The sequence below is a fragment of the Accipiter gentilis genome, chromosome 34 (assembly GCF_929443795.1).
Source record: "Accipiter gentilis chromosome 34, bAccGen1.1, whole genome shotgun sequence".
Classification (NCBI taxonomy): Eukaryota; Metazoa; Chordata; class Aves; order Accipitriformes; family Accipitridae; genus Astur; species Astur gentilis.
In genome coordinates this window covers 7378048-7399585 of record NC_064913.1, presented here as the reverse complement: position 1 = coordinate 7399585, position 21538 = coordinate 7378048, and the positions used below count along the sequence as shown (strand labels likewise).

General features: G+C 38.8%; 1 protein-coding gene across 2 annotated transcripts in view; it reads left to right on the top strand.

Moving 5' to 3' along the window:
* Positions 1 to 20316, top strand: part of LIN7A (lin-7 homolog A, crumbs cell polarity complex component) — a 50292-nt gene extending 29976 nt beyond the window's left edge. The window contains exons 3-6 of one of the 2 annotated variants that reach the window (XM_049791977.1): positions 7178 to 7249; positions 9626 to 9835; positions 15551 to 15759; positions 17204 to 20316. In XM_049791977.1, coding sequence (XP_049647934.1) covers positions 7178 to 7249; positions 9626 to 9835; positions 15551 to 15759; positions 17204 to 17246 — 534 coding nt within the window. In that variant the 3' untranslated portion in view covers positions 17247 to 20316. Of the gene's footprint in view, positions 1 to 7177; positions 7250 to 9625; positions 9836 to 15550; positions 15764 to 17203 lie in introns of both variants that reach the window. The other variant, XM_049791978.1, reaches the window with a different exon arrangement.
* Positions 20317 to 21538: the final 1222 nt, after the last annotated feature.

Sequence of the window (21538 nt, the reverse complement as noted above, 5' to 3'; positions counted from 1 at the left end):
GTGATGTGTGACCGTGTTTAGTACAGAATCTTAGCTAGAGGCTGTAGCTGTGGTGGAGAAAATATGCTTTTATGATGTACCCATGCTTTCCTGAGCATGCTTATCACATGAGATAATTTAAAAAAGCAGAACACAGGCACAAAACCAGAAATTCTACTTGATATTCAAGAGATGCAAAACTAAACATAAACACACCATCATTAGAGATTTTGCATTTTCATTGAGCTATCATGGGTTTATGGCTGAATGGAAGTGCTCCACTACATTGGTTTTGAGCTTTGAGTTACGTTACAAAGATAAAAAGTCATTATGAAAATGAAGAGCGGTCTGGTAAGCCGCCTACCTCCACGCTGCTTACATACGCTTTTGGTTGTGTTTGACTTGTTTTCCTTCTTTTATGTGCTCATCTGTTCAGGCGTCATCTTAAATGGACAATTAGATGGGTTTGCAGGGGTTTTTGTAGAAAACCAAATGCTATTTAAAATCTCGACAAACCTATCATAAAGGGCATAGATATCCAAAATGAGACAAAGACCTACAAATACTTCCAGTGGAGAAGAAGGAAAGATTGCCAAAAGAGATGAAAAAGGCCCAATTACATCCAACAGTTATAACTTGAAATTGGAGAAATTTAGCTTATAACTAACTCATTTTTAATGGAAATGCTGTTAACCAGTTGACCAATTCCCTAAACAAGCTGGAGGCTTGAAATTCACAGACCTTTCTAAAGACTTTGTAGTTCAAGCAAAAATTATGATTGGTGCAGAAATTACCAGATGAGGTTTCATGGTTTATGGTGCACAAGAGGTTAAGGGTGACCCGAGTCCCTCCTGATCTTTGCAGCATTTAACATGTCCTTGCCCACTGATGTGATAGAAGTATGATCTGAATTTAGTGCTGAAGTACAGCTCTGGGGTAGTCTGTCCAGGCATACAAACCAATGCATCCCCCTCCACAGGCATAAATGTATTGGATTAAGAATGGAAAATACAGGCAAGAGGTTGTAGGGAAGGAAAAAATGCCAAATAGAGTGTGAAGAGGTAAAAATGATGAAAACAAATAGAGGGGGGAAAAAGACACAAGTGGTTCGTGCTGCAGGTGGAAGTTTGCCCTCAGAAGCAAGGCGTTCACAGGCACCACAGCGGAGGTCCGCGGCTCTCCAGTGCACCTTTGCACTGTAACTTCTCCCTGACACAAAAGCAGGCGTCCTCCTGCCCCGAGGACTGGACCACACACCCCAAATGAGGTGAGATATGGGTCTCACCTCTTAGGTCACGAGGAGGTTGAAGGTTTGAGAATCAGCTGCAGATTTGGGGAACAGGGGAGGAGAGAGGCCAGCAGCTATGCTGCATAAAGCACATACAACATACAAACAGGCATGAGCGCTTCTCACCGTGGGAAAAGACCGATTGAGACATTCCTTTCTGCTTGACAACTTAGAAGGGAGAAATACTTACTACATCCTTTCCAACATATGAAGGCAATTGGAAAGACAGTGATTCAGCATAGTTGATGGCAGAAGCATCATGCTGAAGTGTAAATAAATAATAATTTCCCTTTTATAGCTTAGCCTCGGTTCTGCAAGGATGCACACGTGTATACTGTTCCATTGACAAGACTACATAAATGCAATGAAATCAATTGTCTTCTTGCACTGTTTTTTCTCACGCTAAGTCTCCCCTCCATACTGCCTGTCAGGCTTCTGTCTTCCATTCCTTGAAGGACTTCTTCCAAAAATAGATATACAGTTCTCTTCTTCATTGAAGCATTAAAAAATATGGCAGCCAAACTAAACACAGATGATGCCAATATGTGTTAAATATTGGTAATCGATCTCTTTGCAGGTTGCTTCTTCATTCCACCCTTTAACCTGCTTACCTATGGCACTTACTTAGGTTGTGACTTCTTGAAGGAAGAGTTTTATGTCCTTTTATATTTTATCATACTGCAGGCACTGTGGAAACACAACTGATTACTACTTCTTACATATGTTATCTCATGTGCTAAGAAACCCCCAACATTTTCAAAAAGGTTGCTCCTTCACTTACAAATCTCAGAAAAGTTTGTCTGGGCCTGCTGCTTCACAGGTGTAAATTGCAATGTATTCTGTGTTGGGTTTTGTCTGTGGGGTTTTTTTGAACACTTGTTCATTGTTGCAAAATGATTTCTGCCTCACGCCTCCTCCCTTCTGATGTTTAGACTGAGTTGTTCTAAAATCTATTGAGCGTCATTATTGTAGGTACAGTTGCACTTAGAATTACATAATATTTCATCAGGGGAGGAAGCACTGAATACCTCTTACAGAATTTAATGGAACAAAATCTGTTTAATTAAATTGTAACGTCAAGAATTCAGCAGAAGAGATGCTGCATCATTCAGGTTGTAAACAGAATGCTGCTTCTAGTCACCTTTATAAAACAGGCTGCTAAGTGCACTGTTATTCCTGGGCATCCTCCTAAAGCTTCGCATTGACTTAAATAGGCCAGCCCAGTATGTGCTGCTTTGTTACGAGTCCGTACGGAGTAATTTTTGTTAAGAAGCTAGCTCCTAAAGTACCGGTAAGGCAGTGGCCCTTCCCATGCTTCAGTAATGCTAAACCAGCTGCTTTGCCTCCCAGCTGTATGCGTGGGGACGAGGAGCATCGTCATAACAATTATACCTGCTGTATCTGACTCACTACAGCTCCTGCTGGGAGAAGTAATAAAATGTACACTTCTGTGTGCCAGCAAGAGCTGCCACAGTACAAGGAGGATTCACTTCTAAGTTCAGATTTTCTAGTTGTAATTTTCCTCCCTCACTCTTTTTGTATTTTTTGAGTACTGTGGGAGAATAACTTTAGATTATGGTGTCTGAGGAGACTACCCGCAGAAGCTGAAAAAGTCTGAGATCTATATTCATGCTTTCAGGAGTATTTCTTGATGGGAGTATTGTATTCTCTGCACCACAGGAAAGAGAAAACAAAGCTGAGTACATCTCGCTCCACAGCACAAGTGAGAGCTGTGTGAACAAACCCCTGTCTGCCGCACGCTTTTACCCGATGAATGTTCAGTGTACAGACACTGACAGTCTTGGTAGAAATCGCTGTGGGGGAAAATTTATCTAAAACATTACCGTTTACCTTACAGCTGCAGCTTTGCGTCTTGAAACATTGACATTTCACCTGTAATTTAATCTCTATTATTAATGAATTGTGGAAACTCTTATCCCTAGGCACTAGACCATCAGACTGTGTATGGAGTCTGTCAGCAACTAATATTACTGAACACCCATGTAGTCTTTCAGACACTCTAAAAAGAAATAGCTGTACATACAAAAATAGATATGCAGCTCTTTTTCAAATTAGTAACATGTAGTAGCCGCCCAGAAACTGTCCTGGGCAACTGGCTCTAGGTGGCTTTGCTTGAGCAAGGGGGTTGGACAAGATGCCCTCCAGAGGTCTGTTCCAATCTCAACCAGTCTGCAATTCCGTGATATGTTAATTGTCTTTCTTCAACTCATTTGTATTACACAATGATGTCTTTTGAAATGATTCATCTGTCATGGTCAACAAAGGTCACTGTTTTAAAAGACTTCTTTAGTAAATATCCTAAAAGAGCTTTTCAAATACTTATAATTAAATTCTGCACCTTTGTCTTCTTCTGTACTGAGTGATATTTTGTCGAAATAAGGAAATTCACAGAAGGTCTTATAAGGATATTTTAAGGTTGACATTGTTAGATTCAGGAGAATTGCTATATGTTAAAAATTTAATCAGATGTACAAATAATAGTAGGCACTGAAAGGAAAGATTTTATAAAACCATTTCAATTATTTGTCATGTACAATGGATTGACTAGGAAGCTATATTCCACTCTGGGAGGATTTAAATGCTACCTTATTTAGTTTGAGAACAAAGAGATTTTCAGTTTATCTGTTCTGTGTAGATAGAAGAGGCAGCAGAATGGATTCGTTGTGCACAAATCATGGCTAAGGTGGTGCGGAGAACAGCATAGATAAAGGGGTTAGTGTGGCTACAGGCAAACAACGATTATTTATGGACTTCAGTGTGCTTTTTGTGCATTGCTAGAATGAGCAATGATTAGATCTGAACCCTACAAAGAGTTTAAGGGACTTGGTGGAACAGGTACAGTTGATCTGTGTTTGGATGTTAAACTGACATAAGAAAGTTATGTAGGTGTATGATTTATCCTTCTTCAACTCAAATTATATTAAACGTTATGTAACAGTCAAATAGGAGAATTAGATTTACAAATGCCTCAAGCAGATACTCGACTGGTCACATCTGTTGCTTATAGAGAGTGAGATTTGACATGCAAGACTTCTTTTCCTAAGAACTGTGCTATACCTACTATGATGGCTGATAACTCTTTGCAGAACACAAGTTTAAATCTGTTATCACTGGAAGTTTACAAATGAACCCAAGGGTTATATGACATTATTGGTCATATTTTTCACAAGTTTTTGAGTCAGTTGATTCTTTTTGAACGTATAGTTTAAGCACACACTAGTAAGTTTGTTGTTTCACCAGTATACTAACTAGTTACCAGGATATTGGATATTAGGAAGCTTGCCAGCTAGATACTGGTAGGATGCATACGATATGGAATTATATGACATCAAACCTAGCAAATAATCACATGAATGTATCATTATCAGCTCACTTTTGTGATATTCTGCCTTAGTCATGAATATTTTAAAGAACTTCTTTGTAACTGTTCCTACCTCTGAAATACTGTGACCTGTTTTCAAAACAATTTAATGTCATAATAGTTCAGCAATCAAATATATGCTTCTCGACATTATAGCTAGCCACAGCAATTATAGCTGTGCAAGCAAAACCAATATGTACAATCTGCTCTCATGCTATAAGATGAAGGTGAACCTGCACATATCAAGAAAATCCAGCATTATCAGTGTGGTTCAATACAGAATGGTTTTTGAAGTAACAAGTATTTAATGATTCATTACTGCAATTACACAGTATTCTTACATAATGTAGTAGTTGTTCTTACAAGAATACGTCCTACGACATAATACAATAAACATTGAACTGATCAGTGCAGGATAATACTGAGTATGTAGACTCAACCCATTTTTATGATGGCGTCACCGAGTACCTAGACAGAACAAGCCAGAGATCCTTTAGAGGCTATAGAAGAGCTTTCTTTTTTTCATATTTTTAAAATTAAGGGCAAAATCCTGGCATCTACTGAGGTCAATGTCAATTTTACCAATGGAAGCAAGATTTCATTTCAAATGGAGAAAGCAGAAAACTTTTCAGTGTGTTCCCCTTGTCTCAGTTTTCTTCACTGCTGACCCAAGTTTTTCTGAATTAAGTCCTAGAATGACTTATGTGCTGACAGTAGTCAAGACAAGTAATCTTTTTGCTGTACTTTGAAAGTGTTTAGCATATTTTAGATCTCTAAAATGGATTGCATTTGTTATCTCCTTTCCTTTCTTGCCTTTCCCTTGTGTATAATATCCCTCAAAAAAGGTTTGGGGATCAGTCATCCCAAACATTTTACTACTTGAGAGTGTTTGATTACCAATATGTCCGTCCACTGAGATCAGAAGTGAGCCACACATCTTAATTCCATTAGATGTGTGTAGCATTATGTTCGTCAGTGTGTGAGTTTTATAATAACAGGCTCAGTGGGGAGAGATACATCATTATGATACTGCATAACAAATCATCAGGACAGGGGGATGGGGAAGTTTTACCTATCAATGGGACAAGCCGATGTTTATAGAATCATAGAATCATTTAGGTTGGAAAAGACCTTTAAGATCATCAAGTGTAAGTGCGAACCTAACACTGCCAAGTCCACCACTAAACTGTGTCCCTAAGTGCCACATCTACATGTCTTTTAAATATCTTCAGGGAGAAGTCAATTAAGTACAGGATCTGACACCTTCTCTGCCAAAGTAGCATTTACATTACCAAAGAGGGAAGTTTTGGCACTCCTGCTAAAGTAGCACCAAATCAGTGAAAGGTAAATATATTTTTGAAAGTACAATTGAATCTGCACTCCTTGAGGACCCTAAGAGATTGCTGTAAAACCTAACATACTTTACCAGCAAAGGTTCTCTCTGAGGAATGCAGCCTGAGACATAAAGCACATGTAAAGAAGACATAAAGCACATGTAAAGACAAAATTCCTGGTGAAGTAGGTCAAGAAAATGCCTGGAGTAAATCAGTGGCACAGAGGAACATTTTTTTAGGTTTGGTGGTTTTATAAGAAAATTAAATCAAATGTTTTGTTTGTTTGCATTCACCTTTGTCTTTCAAAAAAAAAATTCCGTATGCTGTATATAAATATTTTTATATTTTAAGTTTGCTTTCAAAATGACTGGCTCATATCATGGCATTTTTTGATATTTTTCATCTAAGAATGTGACAAATCTAGAGAACAAAGGCAGTGTGAGAGAGCCTTTTCCTTTCTCCTTACTGAAAATGTTTAAAAGGGAGAGTTAAGGACCAGTGAAAGTGGGCAAAGAGTGTATACCAGAAAAAAAACAATAGACAGAAGGTTGTACATATTGGCAATGTTGATTTTATGCCATTTATGTGAATGTACAATTCCTTTCTAAAGGATAATCTTACCCATTGTCCATGTCTGACCTACCAGACTGCCAGCCCTTTTCGCCATTCCTAGCTATGGTTGATGGAAACTGTGGCCTTTCTGCAAAATTTAATTTTCACTTCCACTCTTCAGCAGTTGTATGCTGAACAACTTACATTTTTTTTTAACATCAGTCTCCTAAATTTCAGTTCTTAGGAAAGTCCAGAGAACAAAGAAGCCATTGCTGGAAGCTAAGACACCACTCAGATCAGTTCACATCATTTGCATTCAAATCAGTTGCCTGGAGACACCAATTTTTGATAACATAGAACCTAACTGTCCTGGTTTGGGGAAGTGACGTGCTAGAGATGGGAAGTGACTCATGTTGGAAAACGTACAGTTAAGTTTGCAAAGTGTCATGAGAAACACAGATTGATGTTCTCTGTAAACCTAAGCATGCACAACTTTAGCAGACACTTGACTATGTGATAGCATGAATACAGCATTAATGAACCACAGCCTTATGAGGGAAAGGGACAGTCCTGTCTGGGTTAATATATAGTCCTTGTTTTGCTTCTATAATTAATTTCGTTTTATTTTCATGAACGTTTTAGGTGTATCAATACATGCATGAAACCATAACTGTTAATGGCTGCCCCGAATTCCGAGCCAGGGCCACTGCAAAGGTAGGATACGTGCAACTGTTGAAATACATGTTACCAAAGTGACCTAGTAATTGACTGTGCGCGTGTGTGTTTCAGGTATTCGTGTGTACACTGTAAGAAAATTTAGACATCAGTGGCAGCCCAGAGTCTAGAACCAGTGCTACTTCCCAGGTAACAATCATAATGGAAAATTTCAACCTTTATGCTGCTTCTGTAGCTTAAGAAAAGAGAATGATTTTATGGAATTTGATGCTTTTTGAAAAGTTGCTTTGCAAAAGCAAATCTACTGGTTCATTCTGTAGAAGTCTGCCTGCGACAACCAATATTTTAATGGACTGTTTTCCCATACAGCTTATTCAGAGAGGACACAATGATTTGGGAGATAGAAACTAAACAGTCAACATTCTACTTTTAACTAATGGGAACTGTAGGTACTCAGCAAGTGGTAAGGATGAACAGTGACAAAAATGGCCTGATCAAGAGACTCCACAGCCAAACACAAGCCCATTTTTTTCTGATGCATTACCTGTTATAATAAAATATATTGTCTCTTCGTCCATGTGGACCTGCCTCTCTCGTATCCTTAGACCATGACAGCTACATTACCGCTACTACTAAAATGATAATTTTCTAAGGAAATTCACACAACCATGAAAGAACCCATTCTATGTGCCACTATGAAATATGCTCTGTATTTTCATAACATACACAAAGATAGATGCTTCCAAACAGGAAGATCCACCATGGCTTTCTTTTTCCCATTATCATTTTGTACTCAACACTATCTTCTGGGTGGTATAGCAGATATTATGCAAAACAGGTAAACCTGCAAAAGCCATAAATCTCTTTTAGAGATATTTCTTTATGGTCCCACTCCTGTGAAGTTAGTGACAAAACTCCCTGAAATCCTAACGGAACTAAGATCTTACCATTATGTATTTAAGTTAAGACATTTTAATTTAAACCTGTATCAGAAGATGAAGGTTGGGAGTGTGTTACGAAGTGATTTCTACAGTATTTTAGAGAAGCAAGCTGTATAGTAGCCAGCAAATAAGCTAATATACACTAAATTGCAGTGTATTTTCCTTACTAAATAGAACATTCTTTTCTGTAGGCTGTTCTTCTGATTTTAACCTTCTTCTAATTGAAAGTTAATGGACAATGTAAATTTGTAAGGTCTATCGTTCTATATAGAGAAATGTGTATATGAAATCCTGATTTGTCTACACTGCAGGTAAACATAGAAATTACTGCTATGTTGTATAGTAAATGGGGAGAAATCCAATTAGTGTTTGCCATTCTCATTTCTTATTCATATAGAACAGCAGGGTTACAGAGCAATGTTTCAATATCGCAATATTTCCTGGTTATTTCTGGGCTGTCTGCATTGCATTCTCCTAGTGCATTCATGTCTGACATAAAATGTATGCATGATGACAAGGTCTGCATGTGCAAAAACATGTAACTGAGAATGATCCATTATGTCACATCATCCACTAGCTTCTGTTAAGCACAAGCGTTATTAGGATGCTCAAAGACCATTAGCGTAATGCAGAATTGTTTGAGCAGTTTGGACTACAAACACACGCTGAAAAGGATAAAAGATTTTCTTAATGTTTATTTAATGATTTACTAAGATCTGTAAGTAGGAAAATACTTGTAGTAAAAAGTGAAGTATGAGATGTAATATTTTTCTGGATGCAAGCTTTACAGTTTGTTACATTTTTTTTTGCTAGACTAAAATTAACAATATAGGATTTTTCTAATGGATTTATAAATCCATTGTCTTAAGATTTAATTTTTCAATAAAAGTTTTGATCCAATTATTTTATAAAAACTCATATTCCTGTTTCAGGAGTTATTTAGTTTGCAAGATTTCATAAAGATTATAAACTCAACTTTTTAAAATAAGAATATCCTTTTAGGATTTTTTTCTGTGCCCAAAGAGTAAAATATTATTCTGTACCTCTGAAAGCAGAGCAGAGTTAACAATTCAGTTCATCCACTTTATTTCAATTAGGAACACAGTAGAGATCACATTCTCTTATTCCACAGTAATAAATTTTCTCCCTGTGAAAAGGCAATGAAGAAACGCGCTAGTGATCATAAGTGTTCACCACCACGCAGTCAGGCTTCCTGGTGCCTACTTCTGGCTCTGCTGCTAACTTTCTGCGTTATCTTTTGACAAGTCACCTAAACTCTCTATTCCTCTGCTTATTCCTTTATTTCAAAAGCATTAGCATGGAACTTAATATTTTTGAAATGCTTTCAGATAATCAGAAAAAGAGTAAGATACTAAAATGTTTTCACAGGAGTGAATTCTTCCTGCAGATGAACAACAGAGTGTATATCAGTGTTCTCCCCGCATAGCCAAATCACTCATTTTTTTTCTTCCAGGCAACAGTTGCTGCTTTTGCTGCAAGTGAAGGCCATTCACACCCACGAGTGGTGGAGCTGCCAAAGACTGATGAAGGCCTGGGCTTTAATGTCATGGGAGGAAAGGAACAAAATTCACCTATTTATATTTCTCGCATCATTCCTGGAGGAGTGGCAGAAAGGCATGGAGGGCTCAAACGGGGGGACCAGCTGCTTTCAGTTAATGGAGTGGTATGTGGAAATTTGATAGACCTTTCATTTTCATCTGGATTTTCATTTTTCACAGCTGTTATAATACGATGATTTAGAATGCAGCCACATAAAACAAAAAGAATTAGCTCTGTGAGAGACCTCTATTGTGCATTTGTGGTGTAGTGAGGCAAAGCTGCATCGACAGCTTTGTGCCACTACAGTTTCTGTTGTAGTGGAGTGCTTGAAGAGCTTAATTTCAAATCCATACCACATGCTTAATTTCCAAGGAAGCTATGTCTTTGTAATTGATAATTCTGCAAATTCCTTTTACAGTAAAAGCATAATGACAGGCTTTGTTGTCCTTGTGCTTCATAGCTCCTGAGGCACACCGCCCTTTCCTAGCACGGTGATGCCTTAGTGGCACTTGTGTAGTCTTGTGGACTTCAGAGCCTTTGAACACATAAAATCAAAATAAATTTGGTAAGCACATTTGGTGCTGATTTGCAATGGAAGGTGCATTCCAGATTTCTTTCAGTGACATTCATCCAGCTATGATATTTTTGTCAGAGAAATCAGCGGTACAAATGTACACATACAGGGAGCTTGTATTCTCAGTAAAAAGATACATTTTTTACATAGTTGTTTTTCATGTAAGTCAATACTTCAGGGTGGAGTGTTTTGCGGTAGTTTTGCTATGAATGTCAATATGGAGGTAAAAATAAAAGGGCTGTTGGAATAGACAGGAAAAGTAAGGCTCTGACTACATGATATGGGTCAAATTCTGCCTTTCATTTTGCTTTTTGTTCCCTTTTACAAGGGAATGTAAAGTACTGAGAAGGCAAGCATACTCATTCATATAACCCTACACTTCTCTTAATGAAAACATAATTCTTTTTTATGCAAAACCTCTCTCTAAACCTCCTATTTAAATGCACCAAAGGCACGTAGGAGCAATTCCTGAATCCAGTCATAAATATAAGACTTTCCAACTTAAATTTCTTCTTTGTTGCAAGCCCATAAAGAGTGAAAAAAATGCTGTTTTCTACATGCTTTCATGTTGTCATGTGTTTCTCTCAGCAATAGCTATTCCCTTTCTCTTGAAACAAAGTATCAGTGCAACACTTCAGACAGACTTTTTACCACTTCTTCTATCAACCATCATGTTCTCAAAAGAGAAATAATTGGTCTGGAAGCTTGCTTGCCCCAGTACACAATGAGAAAGAAAAGATGCAAAACAAAAAAAAAAGAAAACCCACTGAAAAGATTATTTAGTCTCAGTGAAAAAGAAATCAGCTGAACATTTAATGAAGTAAATTGCCTGAACTTCACTGATCGGAAGTAGATCAAATAATTTTGTTGTTGTTCACCGCTTCTTTCAACAGGTGAATAAAAAGGCAGGTAAAAAGAGTTCATAACCACTGACTGATGGATGGTTCTTGAAAAATCCTTTTACTGTCAACAGCATCTAGCCAAATACTGGGGAAGAAAGTGGTGAACGTTCAGATGTCAAGATATATTGAATTTGACTCTGTATTTCATGATACTCTCTTCAAAAAATTTGATTAATGTGCTCTAGAATATATATTAAGCTAATGTAGCAAAAAATCACAATATAAAACTCCCAATTGCATGTAGGCACACGGGAATGTTGATTCAGAGATGCAACAGAAATATTTTTGTGTTCGGAGTCTAAACAACAGTATTTGAAGTTTGAATTGCAATTGCATTCTTGAAATAATGCCTATGAGCCAATATTCATAAACCAATCTTGGGCTGAATTAAGCCCATACAATATAATTCATAAAAAGGCAAAAATTATAGAAGCGGTAATTTGTTTGCAGACAGCTTCAGACAGGAGGAAAAAGGTCTAAATTTAACATTGTTCACTGGGACTAGTTCACTCTGTGCTTCTCTTAATTTAGCTGGAGAAAAGCAAATAATATACAGTATGTACAATACAACAGACGGCTCAGCAGTGGAACATGAAATGAAAATGAAATATCTGTAACTTGTTTGTGCTCAGCAGTTGGTGGTTATCCAACTTTATAATTATCAACATAAAATTAGAGCGGTGTGTTCAGAATCCAGATTCGTTATCCCAGCATGACTGGGATGACTGTTCCTTGAGCTGTTTCACCGGATGTTAAAAAAATTGGTTTCTCATTATGCTGGGGATTTTGTTACATACTTTGTCCCACACCCCCTAAAAGTAAAGGAAATTGAAAGCAGTAAGCGCTGCAGATGGCTCAGCAAAAGCACTTGCTGGTGGCTGTTCATATCTGGCAAAGATTCTGTGTTTGTCAGATACCTGGTGTGAGTCAGATACAGAAGGGGATGAAAAATAGATTTATAATGGCTAATTTGTCACCCAAGCATTTGTTTACATATACCTAATAGAAATATTGTCGTCAGTTTCTCAACTTGTGGGGTAACAGTCAGATTCTCTTTTTTGTCTGCAACAGAGTGGGGTTTTTTTCTTTTATATTTATGACAAGTCTGTGAACCTGGAGACAGTAATGGTTGGTGTTTCCCCACGCCATATCTGCAGTTCTTTCACCTGTTCTAGTCCCTACAGTATTTTGCATCCTTCTTTTTGATGCAATCTGCCAATGCAATAATGGAAATAAGAGCGTAAGTATATATAAATATATGTAATAAAGAAATGCGTATTAAATAACGATATACATGCCGCAACAAATTTGTTAAATCCTGCGTTTGGTGGGCGGTTCTAAAGTAACATGAGTGTGTCAGATCCTCGCAATGTCCCCAGCCATTATAACGCAGTCAGCAAAATCCCTTGTACAAGCATGACCGATACCAGCAGGAGTCCCTCGCCAGCACAGCCTCAGAGGTCGGCAGAGACGGAAGAGTTCAATCAGCAAAACAACCTCCTTCGCTGGAGGAGCTCTTTTCCCTACTCCAAGGGGCTCTGCTATTTCAGTGGTGCAGCTACTGCTATGCAGGTGAAGTATTTGTAATGCCTTGGAAATATGAGTGCAAGCAGCACCGAAGACATTAAGAGCAAGTATAGCAATCATATTAATAGCAGCTGAAGACGGTAGTTGTTAAGACCTGAGTCAGGTATGTTTGGAGAGTAGGATTCATTTTTAGCAGCACTATCTTTTACTTTGCCTTTGTTATTTTCCCCTCTTTGCTTATGGTTCAGAGCTTTAGGCTTAATTCTGTATCACTACTGTTCGAGTCGATGGGAGTTTTCCGTTGACCTGGATAGCAACAAAGTCAAACCCTTCATTTCTAATTAGAAAATACTGGCTGTAAACTGGAAGAACAAGGCTGGAGGCAAATGGGAAAGAAAACAGGCAATCATGAATTAAATCCAGTTTACTAAGTTGTATGAAGTATTAAAGTACACCATCTTGTTACTCCCCCAGAGAACAGATACAATCACAATTGCTTATTGGTGTCAGTTAGAACATCCAACTCTTTGAAAGCAAATGAGTATTTTAGCTATTTCATGTAGCTTGGGCAATTACAATTTTTGTTCATAGCCTGTTCTAAGTTCATACTGTTCCACAGCAAAACTAATGACGACAACACTGAATACACTATCATTTCCTCTGGATGTCCGTGCCACGTCATACTGACCACGATTCACAAGCAAAAATTGAAATATAAAACAATGCCAAATTTTATACAGTTCCTCTTAAGGTGAGAACTCTGTTTACAAAAGCCAGTATCAAAGCCAGTCACAAAGCAATGAGTTATAAAAGATGATTACGGTATTTGTTAGGTATGATTGCCTATTCTAACATTGAAGAGTTATGGGATAGGGGACTTGGGGAAGAGGTTTTAATTTGTATCTGTGATCTGTTCATTAAAGCAATTTCATAAAACATCCTGTGCATCTGTAGCTGTTTATTTTAGCTCTGGAGCATTAGACACATTCACTGTTTCTTATGCAACAACAATTTCCTCTTTTTCAAATATTTGTAAGGAAACACTTTTTTTCTCCAAATTACTTTTGGGTAGCAGTGCTTGTTCAGCAGGTTTATCCCAATCACAATTTCTAACAAATCTGGTCATCACGGATCATGAGTTTTCTTTAAGATCTTTGAATAGGAGGTCTACTGGAGGAATTTCATAAACATACAGTTCAAAAACAAAAAGTCATTTATTTCAACAATCGAATGTATGTTTACTTCAAGGTTTTCTCTGTTTCTGGTAATCATTTCAGCACCTGAAATGACATTCATTATTTCTCTAACTTACATTAATATTTTCAAAGCATCTTAACATTTCTGTAGAAACTCTTGAGTCCAGTCAGTTGACCCAGACATGAAATTATTTGTGTTGATATCTTGAAGGATATTTAACAGAAGGAAGATAAATAGCAAGGCAATAAGCTTGAATTGTGTTGTTTATATTATTTATGTAGAAGTGTATTGTGTCTGCTTTTTGAAACTTTTAAATCATTATTTCTAGCTCATAGTGTGCCACAGCAGAAGTAATTCTTATTCACTGTTCTTGCACAATGCTACTCAGTCAAATAGGAGAGATTAAAATAGAAAGAATTTTCTTCTGACAGTTGCTATAACGATGCTAAATTATTCTTTTAGCATGAATTGAACTTCAAATATTTTGAATGCTGCTGCTTCTCTTTGGAAGCCTACGGGTATAGTTCCATTTTAAATTGCATGGTATACATAAGAGTTTTAAACCACAGCGTGTAGTAAAACTTGAGTTATTTTATGTGGGAAGAAAATTACTTATTTTTAAATGGTCTAAAATCCCTGTGAAGAGCTCAGGTGTGCAGGCTTTTTTCTTCTGTGCAGAGATACTTTTGTTTGTTGGAATATAGCCTACAGCACACATGTGCAATCATACACCATTAGAAAATTTCTTCCTTTCTCTTAAAGTGTGGAACGATCCACATGCCTGAAAAGCACTCTGGTCAGTCCACTTAACGGTAGAAATTAAATACTCTTTTCACACCCAAGTCACCTCCCCCCATTTCAAACAATGCTAGCACAGAAATCAGAGCTTGAGCCCCTTTGGGAATACTTCTGATTTAACAGCAGATATCATCTTACTATAAAACATTTTGCAGAAAAGGAGGGAAAATATATATTCCTTCAGCAAGAACTTGCAATGTTTCAGTTGTTAGTGTTTGATTGCTTACAACAAGCCAGATAATGACTAGTTTATTTCCAATAGAGAACCCACGTCACATAAATGTTAACTGTGTGAGCAAGGCCATTAACTCTCTAAGACGCAGGTTGTCCGCGGGAGCAGCGGGCACGCTCCTTCGCCTGCAGCTCAGCGACTGCTTAATCACCACATGTCGTTCCCTGCGGGATCCAAACAGGGCCGGGGCGTAAGAAAGGAATTGGCATTTCAAACTTGCAATTTCTTCATTTCTTACCCACATTTAAATAGGATTTTAATTTTGTACCTTGCGGACAGTTCGTTTGGGTTTTTACTGAGGGGTTTGGGGGTTTTTTAACATTGTTTTTGTTTGCATAAAGCTTATTGAGTATTTCCCCTCCTTTTCGTGCAGATCAGAAATCAGGTTTGTAGTGCAACCTAAAACAGATTAGGGTTGTTTAAATAAGAAGATGAATACATACCCAGCAGCGCATAAATCTTACTTAACGCTTTCCCTTGATGGCCCCTTGAAAAATGTAAGGTGCAGAGACTTGCTAAAACCCCGACAGCCTTTCCGTCTGAAAAAGGGGACAGAGCTGTAGATCGAAGCAGCTTTACCGTTATTAAGTCTGTTCTCCCTGCTCCCAGAGCGTGGAAGGGGAACACCACGAGAAGGCGGTGGAGCTGCTGAAGGCGGCCAAGGACAGCGTCAAGCTGGTGGTACGCTACACTCCCAAGGTGCTGGAGGAGATGGAGGCTCGCTTCGAAAAACTGAGGACAGCCCGGCGCCGGCAACAGCAGCAATTGCTCATTCAGCAGCAGCAACAGCAGCAAACCACACAGCAAAACCATATGTCGTAGGTGAGAGGATTCAGTGGTCTTCCCTAAAGCCCCCTGACGGCGCCCTGCCTGGGCCAGCAGCTCCCCGGGATCCGTCGGGACGGGGCTGGAGAGCGGCCCTGCTGCCCTGTCGCTGGGTTGGGGGCTGACGGCCCCGGGGGGTGACGTGGGGTCCTGGGCCACGAGCAGGGCGAGGGGAGTCCGGGGACGGGGGGGTCAGGGACAGGCGGGGCCCCAGCAAGCCCATCCTGCAGGGAGGATGATCGGAGCTCGTTCTTTAGCACATCTCCACACGGACTGTCCCGGTAAAAATGCATTTTGAAAAGAAGTGAAAAGCCATAACAAACTCTGGAGCCAATTTCCAGCTAATAACCCCGAGATCAATAGCCACTAGGCAGCCCTGGCTTACCTGCAAGCAAGAGTGTGTAAGAAGTCTGTTGTTCCTGGGAACGTTTTTTAATTAAAAACCAGAGCATCTGTGACAAGAATATGCTACCAGATTTAGACAGAGTTTAATGTCTTTTCAACTAGTCTGTTACCGCTCTGCAAGAAAACATCAGGATCTGCTGCTGGTACATGAAGAAAAGTCTTCCTAGTCCCTTCCCTGCTATAGGGAACCCAAACATCGCTCTGTGGTTACTCCGCAGGGAACACACAAGTGCTTTCTTCTCATCTCCAGTTTGGTAGGAAGTATTTCATTCGCTCTTGACTGACATTCAATATTACAGTAGCTGCCGAGAGGCTTGCCAGTTTCCCGGTGCAGTCAAAACACATGACACGAGGTACAGAGATTCTCCCTATATGCAGGTTTTCTGAAGTCGGTGAGAGTTTGTGACATGAATACATTTATAGATACGCTCCATTTGCCCAAACGAAATCAAGTAGGAAGCACGTTGCAATGACTTACATTCCAATCCTCCACATCTCATACCAGCTGTTCCCAAAACAGGATGTTTGTACCAGTGAGAATCTACAAGTGACTCAGAAAGTCCCCAGATGGTCAGAAACTGAAGCTCCCAGTGATGGTTTCATCGTTATTAATGTCAACGCCGTCCTGTGTTGATATTTAGGGGAAAACACCCACCTTGTAGACCCCCTGTCCTGTGACCACCAGAATTCCGGCTTTGTTGATGCAAACAAAGGCTGTGGGTGGGATCTAAATCCCACCTCAGGGCTTCAACTCGGGCAGGAGGTATAAACAGTAGTATTTCATGAAGGTAAGTTTGGGGTTTCTGTGTAAAATAGGTCCACTGCAGGAGATGAACATGCAAATGGCACAGTCTAATGGGTATCTTGTCATTTTTTTAAGTTATCTAAATCTTTTCATTAGCAAATAAGGTATTTTTACTGATCTTAAATTTTTCTTCAAACTGAAAGGGAAGAAAGCAGGCAGAGGCAGCCGGCAGCTTAATTCCTCAGTTCCTTGTGCTTGCTCTGAGAAATGTGTTTCTTTAATTCTAGGTTATTCTCAAGGAAAAAAAAGCCTCGATCAAGAGCTCAGTAATCAAGCAACCAGAGGTGTACTTCAGTATTCCAGCAAAAGGAAACAACTACGGGAACACAAAACAGAATTCATCTGGAGAATGTGCAATACAAGGATAATGTAAAGACAGCCATAGGGAGGGTACCTTCACGATAAAGCTTTTCAGCACACGACAGTCACAGATACATTGTACTTCTGTGACTCTGTTCCTAATGAGAACAGCATGATAGGTAAACCCTAGAAACAAAGAAGTCCAGGGCTTCCAAATAATTCTGTTTGATCTAATCTTGCACTCCTTACTGTGGCAAATTGGCCAATTGGCTTTCTGTAGTCACTGAAAAGTGTTTTTTTTAAGGAGATCAAGATTGGCTGCTTTGGGGGACAGAATCTTTCTCTACAGTTATCTCCAGAAATGAACAACTACATCGGTTCAAAATTTTGCCACAGACATCAAACTCGTACATCACGCTTCATAGCCACTTTGTACTGTATATTGTAGAGCTGTTTTAACCTAAATTCCTGTTTATAATTTTCAATTTTCCCTCTGGAAATAGCAATTTACTATATTTATAAAGTATTCCATTTGTAGAAGCAATTGGCTTTTTACTCTTGGTGTTTCCATATATTTTATTATGCATCAGAGTGAGAAAGTTTTAGGTCAATTTTAATTTTATTAGTAGTAAAGTTAGGGAATCCTAGAACTGTATTTTTAAATGTAGGTATTGCTTGTATCTATTATAGTTACTATTCAGAAATCTATAACTGGATATATTATATATTTATTCCATAAAATATATATTGTCTGAATGTACCTGTTAGAGAAATAGGGTCTTTGCTTAGCATGTATTGCAAATGTAGTAAGCTAATGTTAGCAAAAGACCAGGCTTTGTTTGGCAGATATTATGTGATAGCATAATCTCAGCTTTTCTGTATTCGTTACTTTATTTTCCAGTCTAATGTTAATATATTTTAGAGAGGAGGAAGTACAAGTTTTTTTCTTTTAGGACTCGCGCATTATCATTTAAATCAATTTGAAGTTAGAGTTGACTTTTTTTTTTTTTTAAATCAAACCAAATTGGAATGTGCAAACAAAATATATAACTAAGTTCTTAAGTTTACATGTCTGCTTTTCCAAAGAAAATAGTCAAAGCTGGAAGGCGATGTCGTCTACTTTGAAGACAATAAGAAAACTGAACCCCCAAATTCTAAAAAAATAAATCATTTTCAGCATGCCTTCTATGCTTCATTAGAAAAGACTGGGGGAGAAAAGGAGCTTGGGGGAGAACCCTCGCATGTTGAAAACTCCAGCTGATGTCAGTGTAAGTTTAGTAACGTGAGGAATGTAGAAATGGTCTGCACCAGTGTTCTGGTTGTGAACTTGGAACAAAGTCAGAAACAATTAATATTTTGAAGGATCTATTCTCAGAGAGAAGCAAAGCAAAAGAGGGGAAAATGGCAGCATCGTAGCATATGTTGGAAACTAAATGCAGGCCAGCCAACAGTCTTGACAGGGTTTGATCAGTGTAAGTAGCCATTGAAAGGAAATTACTGCATTTTTAAAACCAAACAGCATGAATTCATCCAGAGAAGCCTCATTTTATACAGAGAAGCAATTCTATCCAGTGGTCATTGGTGACAATATCAATTAAGACAGTGGAGTTTGAGAACTAGCAGAATTAAAGATGAAATATATTGTATTGTGCTCTGCACGGTGTCTTTTTATACTTAATAAAATTGTATGTACCTATTTTAAAACTGTATTCTCAAACAGACACAGCTATTAATATTGACAGTATATAAATTGTTATTATGACTGCATATAACTGTTCTGTATCTCATCAGTATGATTTGAATTACACCGATAGCTGCATTTTCAGAGACCAAGTATTCAGATTTAGTCAGCCGACTGTGCTGCAGTTTTCCCAACCGCCTCTCCACCTCCTCTCCTCCTCTTCCTCAAAAAATTTAGATTTGATGGAGTGGAATGTGCTGATTAATAAATTTCAATAATAGACTGTCATTCATATAGAGAAGCATATCGAATTCATTTTCATATATTATTATTCAATAAATTATTTATACACACTAAAATTACCATTCTAGTCTTTGCCAACATTTAAGAATAAGACGAAAGAAAAATATAAGTAAAATACAACTGTCAATGAATTTGAAGGGGGAGCAGGAAGAAATAAGTGTCATGCCCCTTCTGATCAATAAAACATGTAGCCACTTAATCACAGAATAATCTGTGTCCCTAAGCCTATCGTCTGCATTTAGTTGTAGACCGTCTTTTCGTTTGTGGTTTAAATGTCTTTGGTCCTGATGCAGTGAGGCACTTCCACACGTGCATTGCTGAATTAGGACCCAAAACAAGTGCAGGGAGGACAACACTTTCCACATGCAGGTCTGCAGGTACTTGTGAATCGTATTTTAACTGATTGGTCTCCTGGCCTTTGCTGTTTCACGACACTGAATTGATATTCCTTCAGTCAGCTTAGTGAGTTTTATTGCTCACATTTGCCCTTGGGGCTCCCTCATGTTTCTCTGCACTGGCAGCAAACTGAGGTAGGAGATCCAACAAGTCTTTTCTGGCTCTTTATTACAATAACCGAAGGGGTGCCGTATGACTTTTACAAGCTCTCGCATCATGTTCACTTACGCCAAAGATCCAGATGTAAGATCTAATAATAAGAGATTCAGGGTTGGTGGCATTTACTTGCTGAGGTTGATGGATCCGCCGTGCTAGCCATAGTTTTTCTGTTTGTGACATCTGATCCCACTGGCACTTTATAGGGGGTTGAAGGATTTCATAGCCCTCAATAAAGTGAAAAGCTCACCAGGTTGCATTTTCCTCTTTTCCTTCTGCAGTGACAAATCATAGATGAAAGGTCAATGAATGCCCACGAGTGGAAGAAATCACATAAAAATCTACCTGCCGTTCCCTGGTGAATAATACTGCAGACCACTTTGTCCTATACGTCGTACCTTTTATATGTATTTATCACAGCCAAGCTTCCAATCTGATTTAGGAACCTTTGGGAGCTCTTGCAGAGGGCGCAAAACTATATGCCACGTTTGCAGGAGAAGAAACTATTCATCTAGTAAATTTAGGGATTTAAGAGTTCTAAATGAAATTAGGATCTCGTGAGCAAACAAAGTTCCTAGAATAAAAAAATGCTAAAGAAGAAGGGTGGTTTTGCCTGTGTTTGAAATACTACAGGGTTTTAAGCATAATTTCAGCTTTGAAAGTAATTATGCTCATAGATGTATGTTATTACAGGCGGAGAAACTGTTTCAGAAAGTAGCAATTCTTTCCGAATCTTTCTGAAAATGGCTTAATAAAAGAAAACTGACCAAACAATCTCCTAACGCAGAACTGCGTCTAGAAGAGCTAAGGGGATCCTCCCATATATAAGCAGAGGATTATCAGCCAGACGTACTGTCCTGCGTAAGCACTAGTGAGACCGTTTCCATATCCAGCGTTCAATAAAACAAAACCGTTTCAAACCCAGAGGGTATTTGGGGACAATTTGCAAGAATGTGCCGCCTGCTGCGATACGTGTCGGATGAGAAATAGAGCCCGTTATGCTTGTCCATGAGAAGGTCAGGACGAATTAGGGATGTGTTCAAACAGTCTTGCAAGCAGACGCAGGCTCACCCTGCCTGTCCGTGAAGCGAACGCAGTCTTGTGCTCTGAACCAGCAAGAAGATTTAGATATATGTTTGATTCATTACCTCTGCCTTCAGCTGTCTAAAAGCAAGCCGCAGAGCTTACGCTGATTGTTTCCACGGTCAACAGAGAGTTAGAGGCATCCCTTGAATGCGGTTCATTCCACCTGTCTCTGACATCTAAAGAGGATAAGGCATCCCATAAAAGGGTTTGTAAGCAGAGCCACTGACTAAACAGCCTAAATTACTAGCTTGAAGCAAGTAATGTCTTTAGGGGTTTTTTGCTGCTTCACTCATATACGGCCTCCTAATAAATAAATAAACATCGAGCCCCTAGTGTTTGAATTCCCTAGTCTAAAACCTGTACACGCGTAGCTCGGATGACTAATAGGCCTTACACGTGATCTGGTTTGTAAGGAGGTTCCTGTTGCTACAGATGCCTGTTCTGAAACAAGAACTTTAAGAGCTCAGCACAGGTATCATTAGCAAAATGCTTTGGTTGTGGTATAGCCAGGAGCAGACTGCAACAAGCTTCGGTCTGTGAATGCTAATGGCAGGAGTCTGTACTGCCAGCTGTAACACTGGGCTAGTGCGTGTGCATTTTACCATACCTGCAGCCAAAAAAACGAACAATTGCTCTTGAT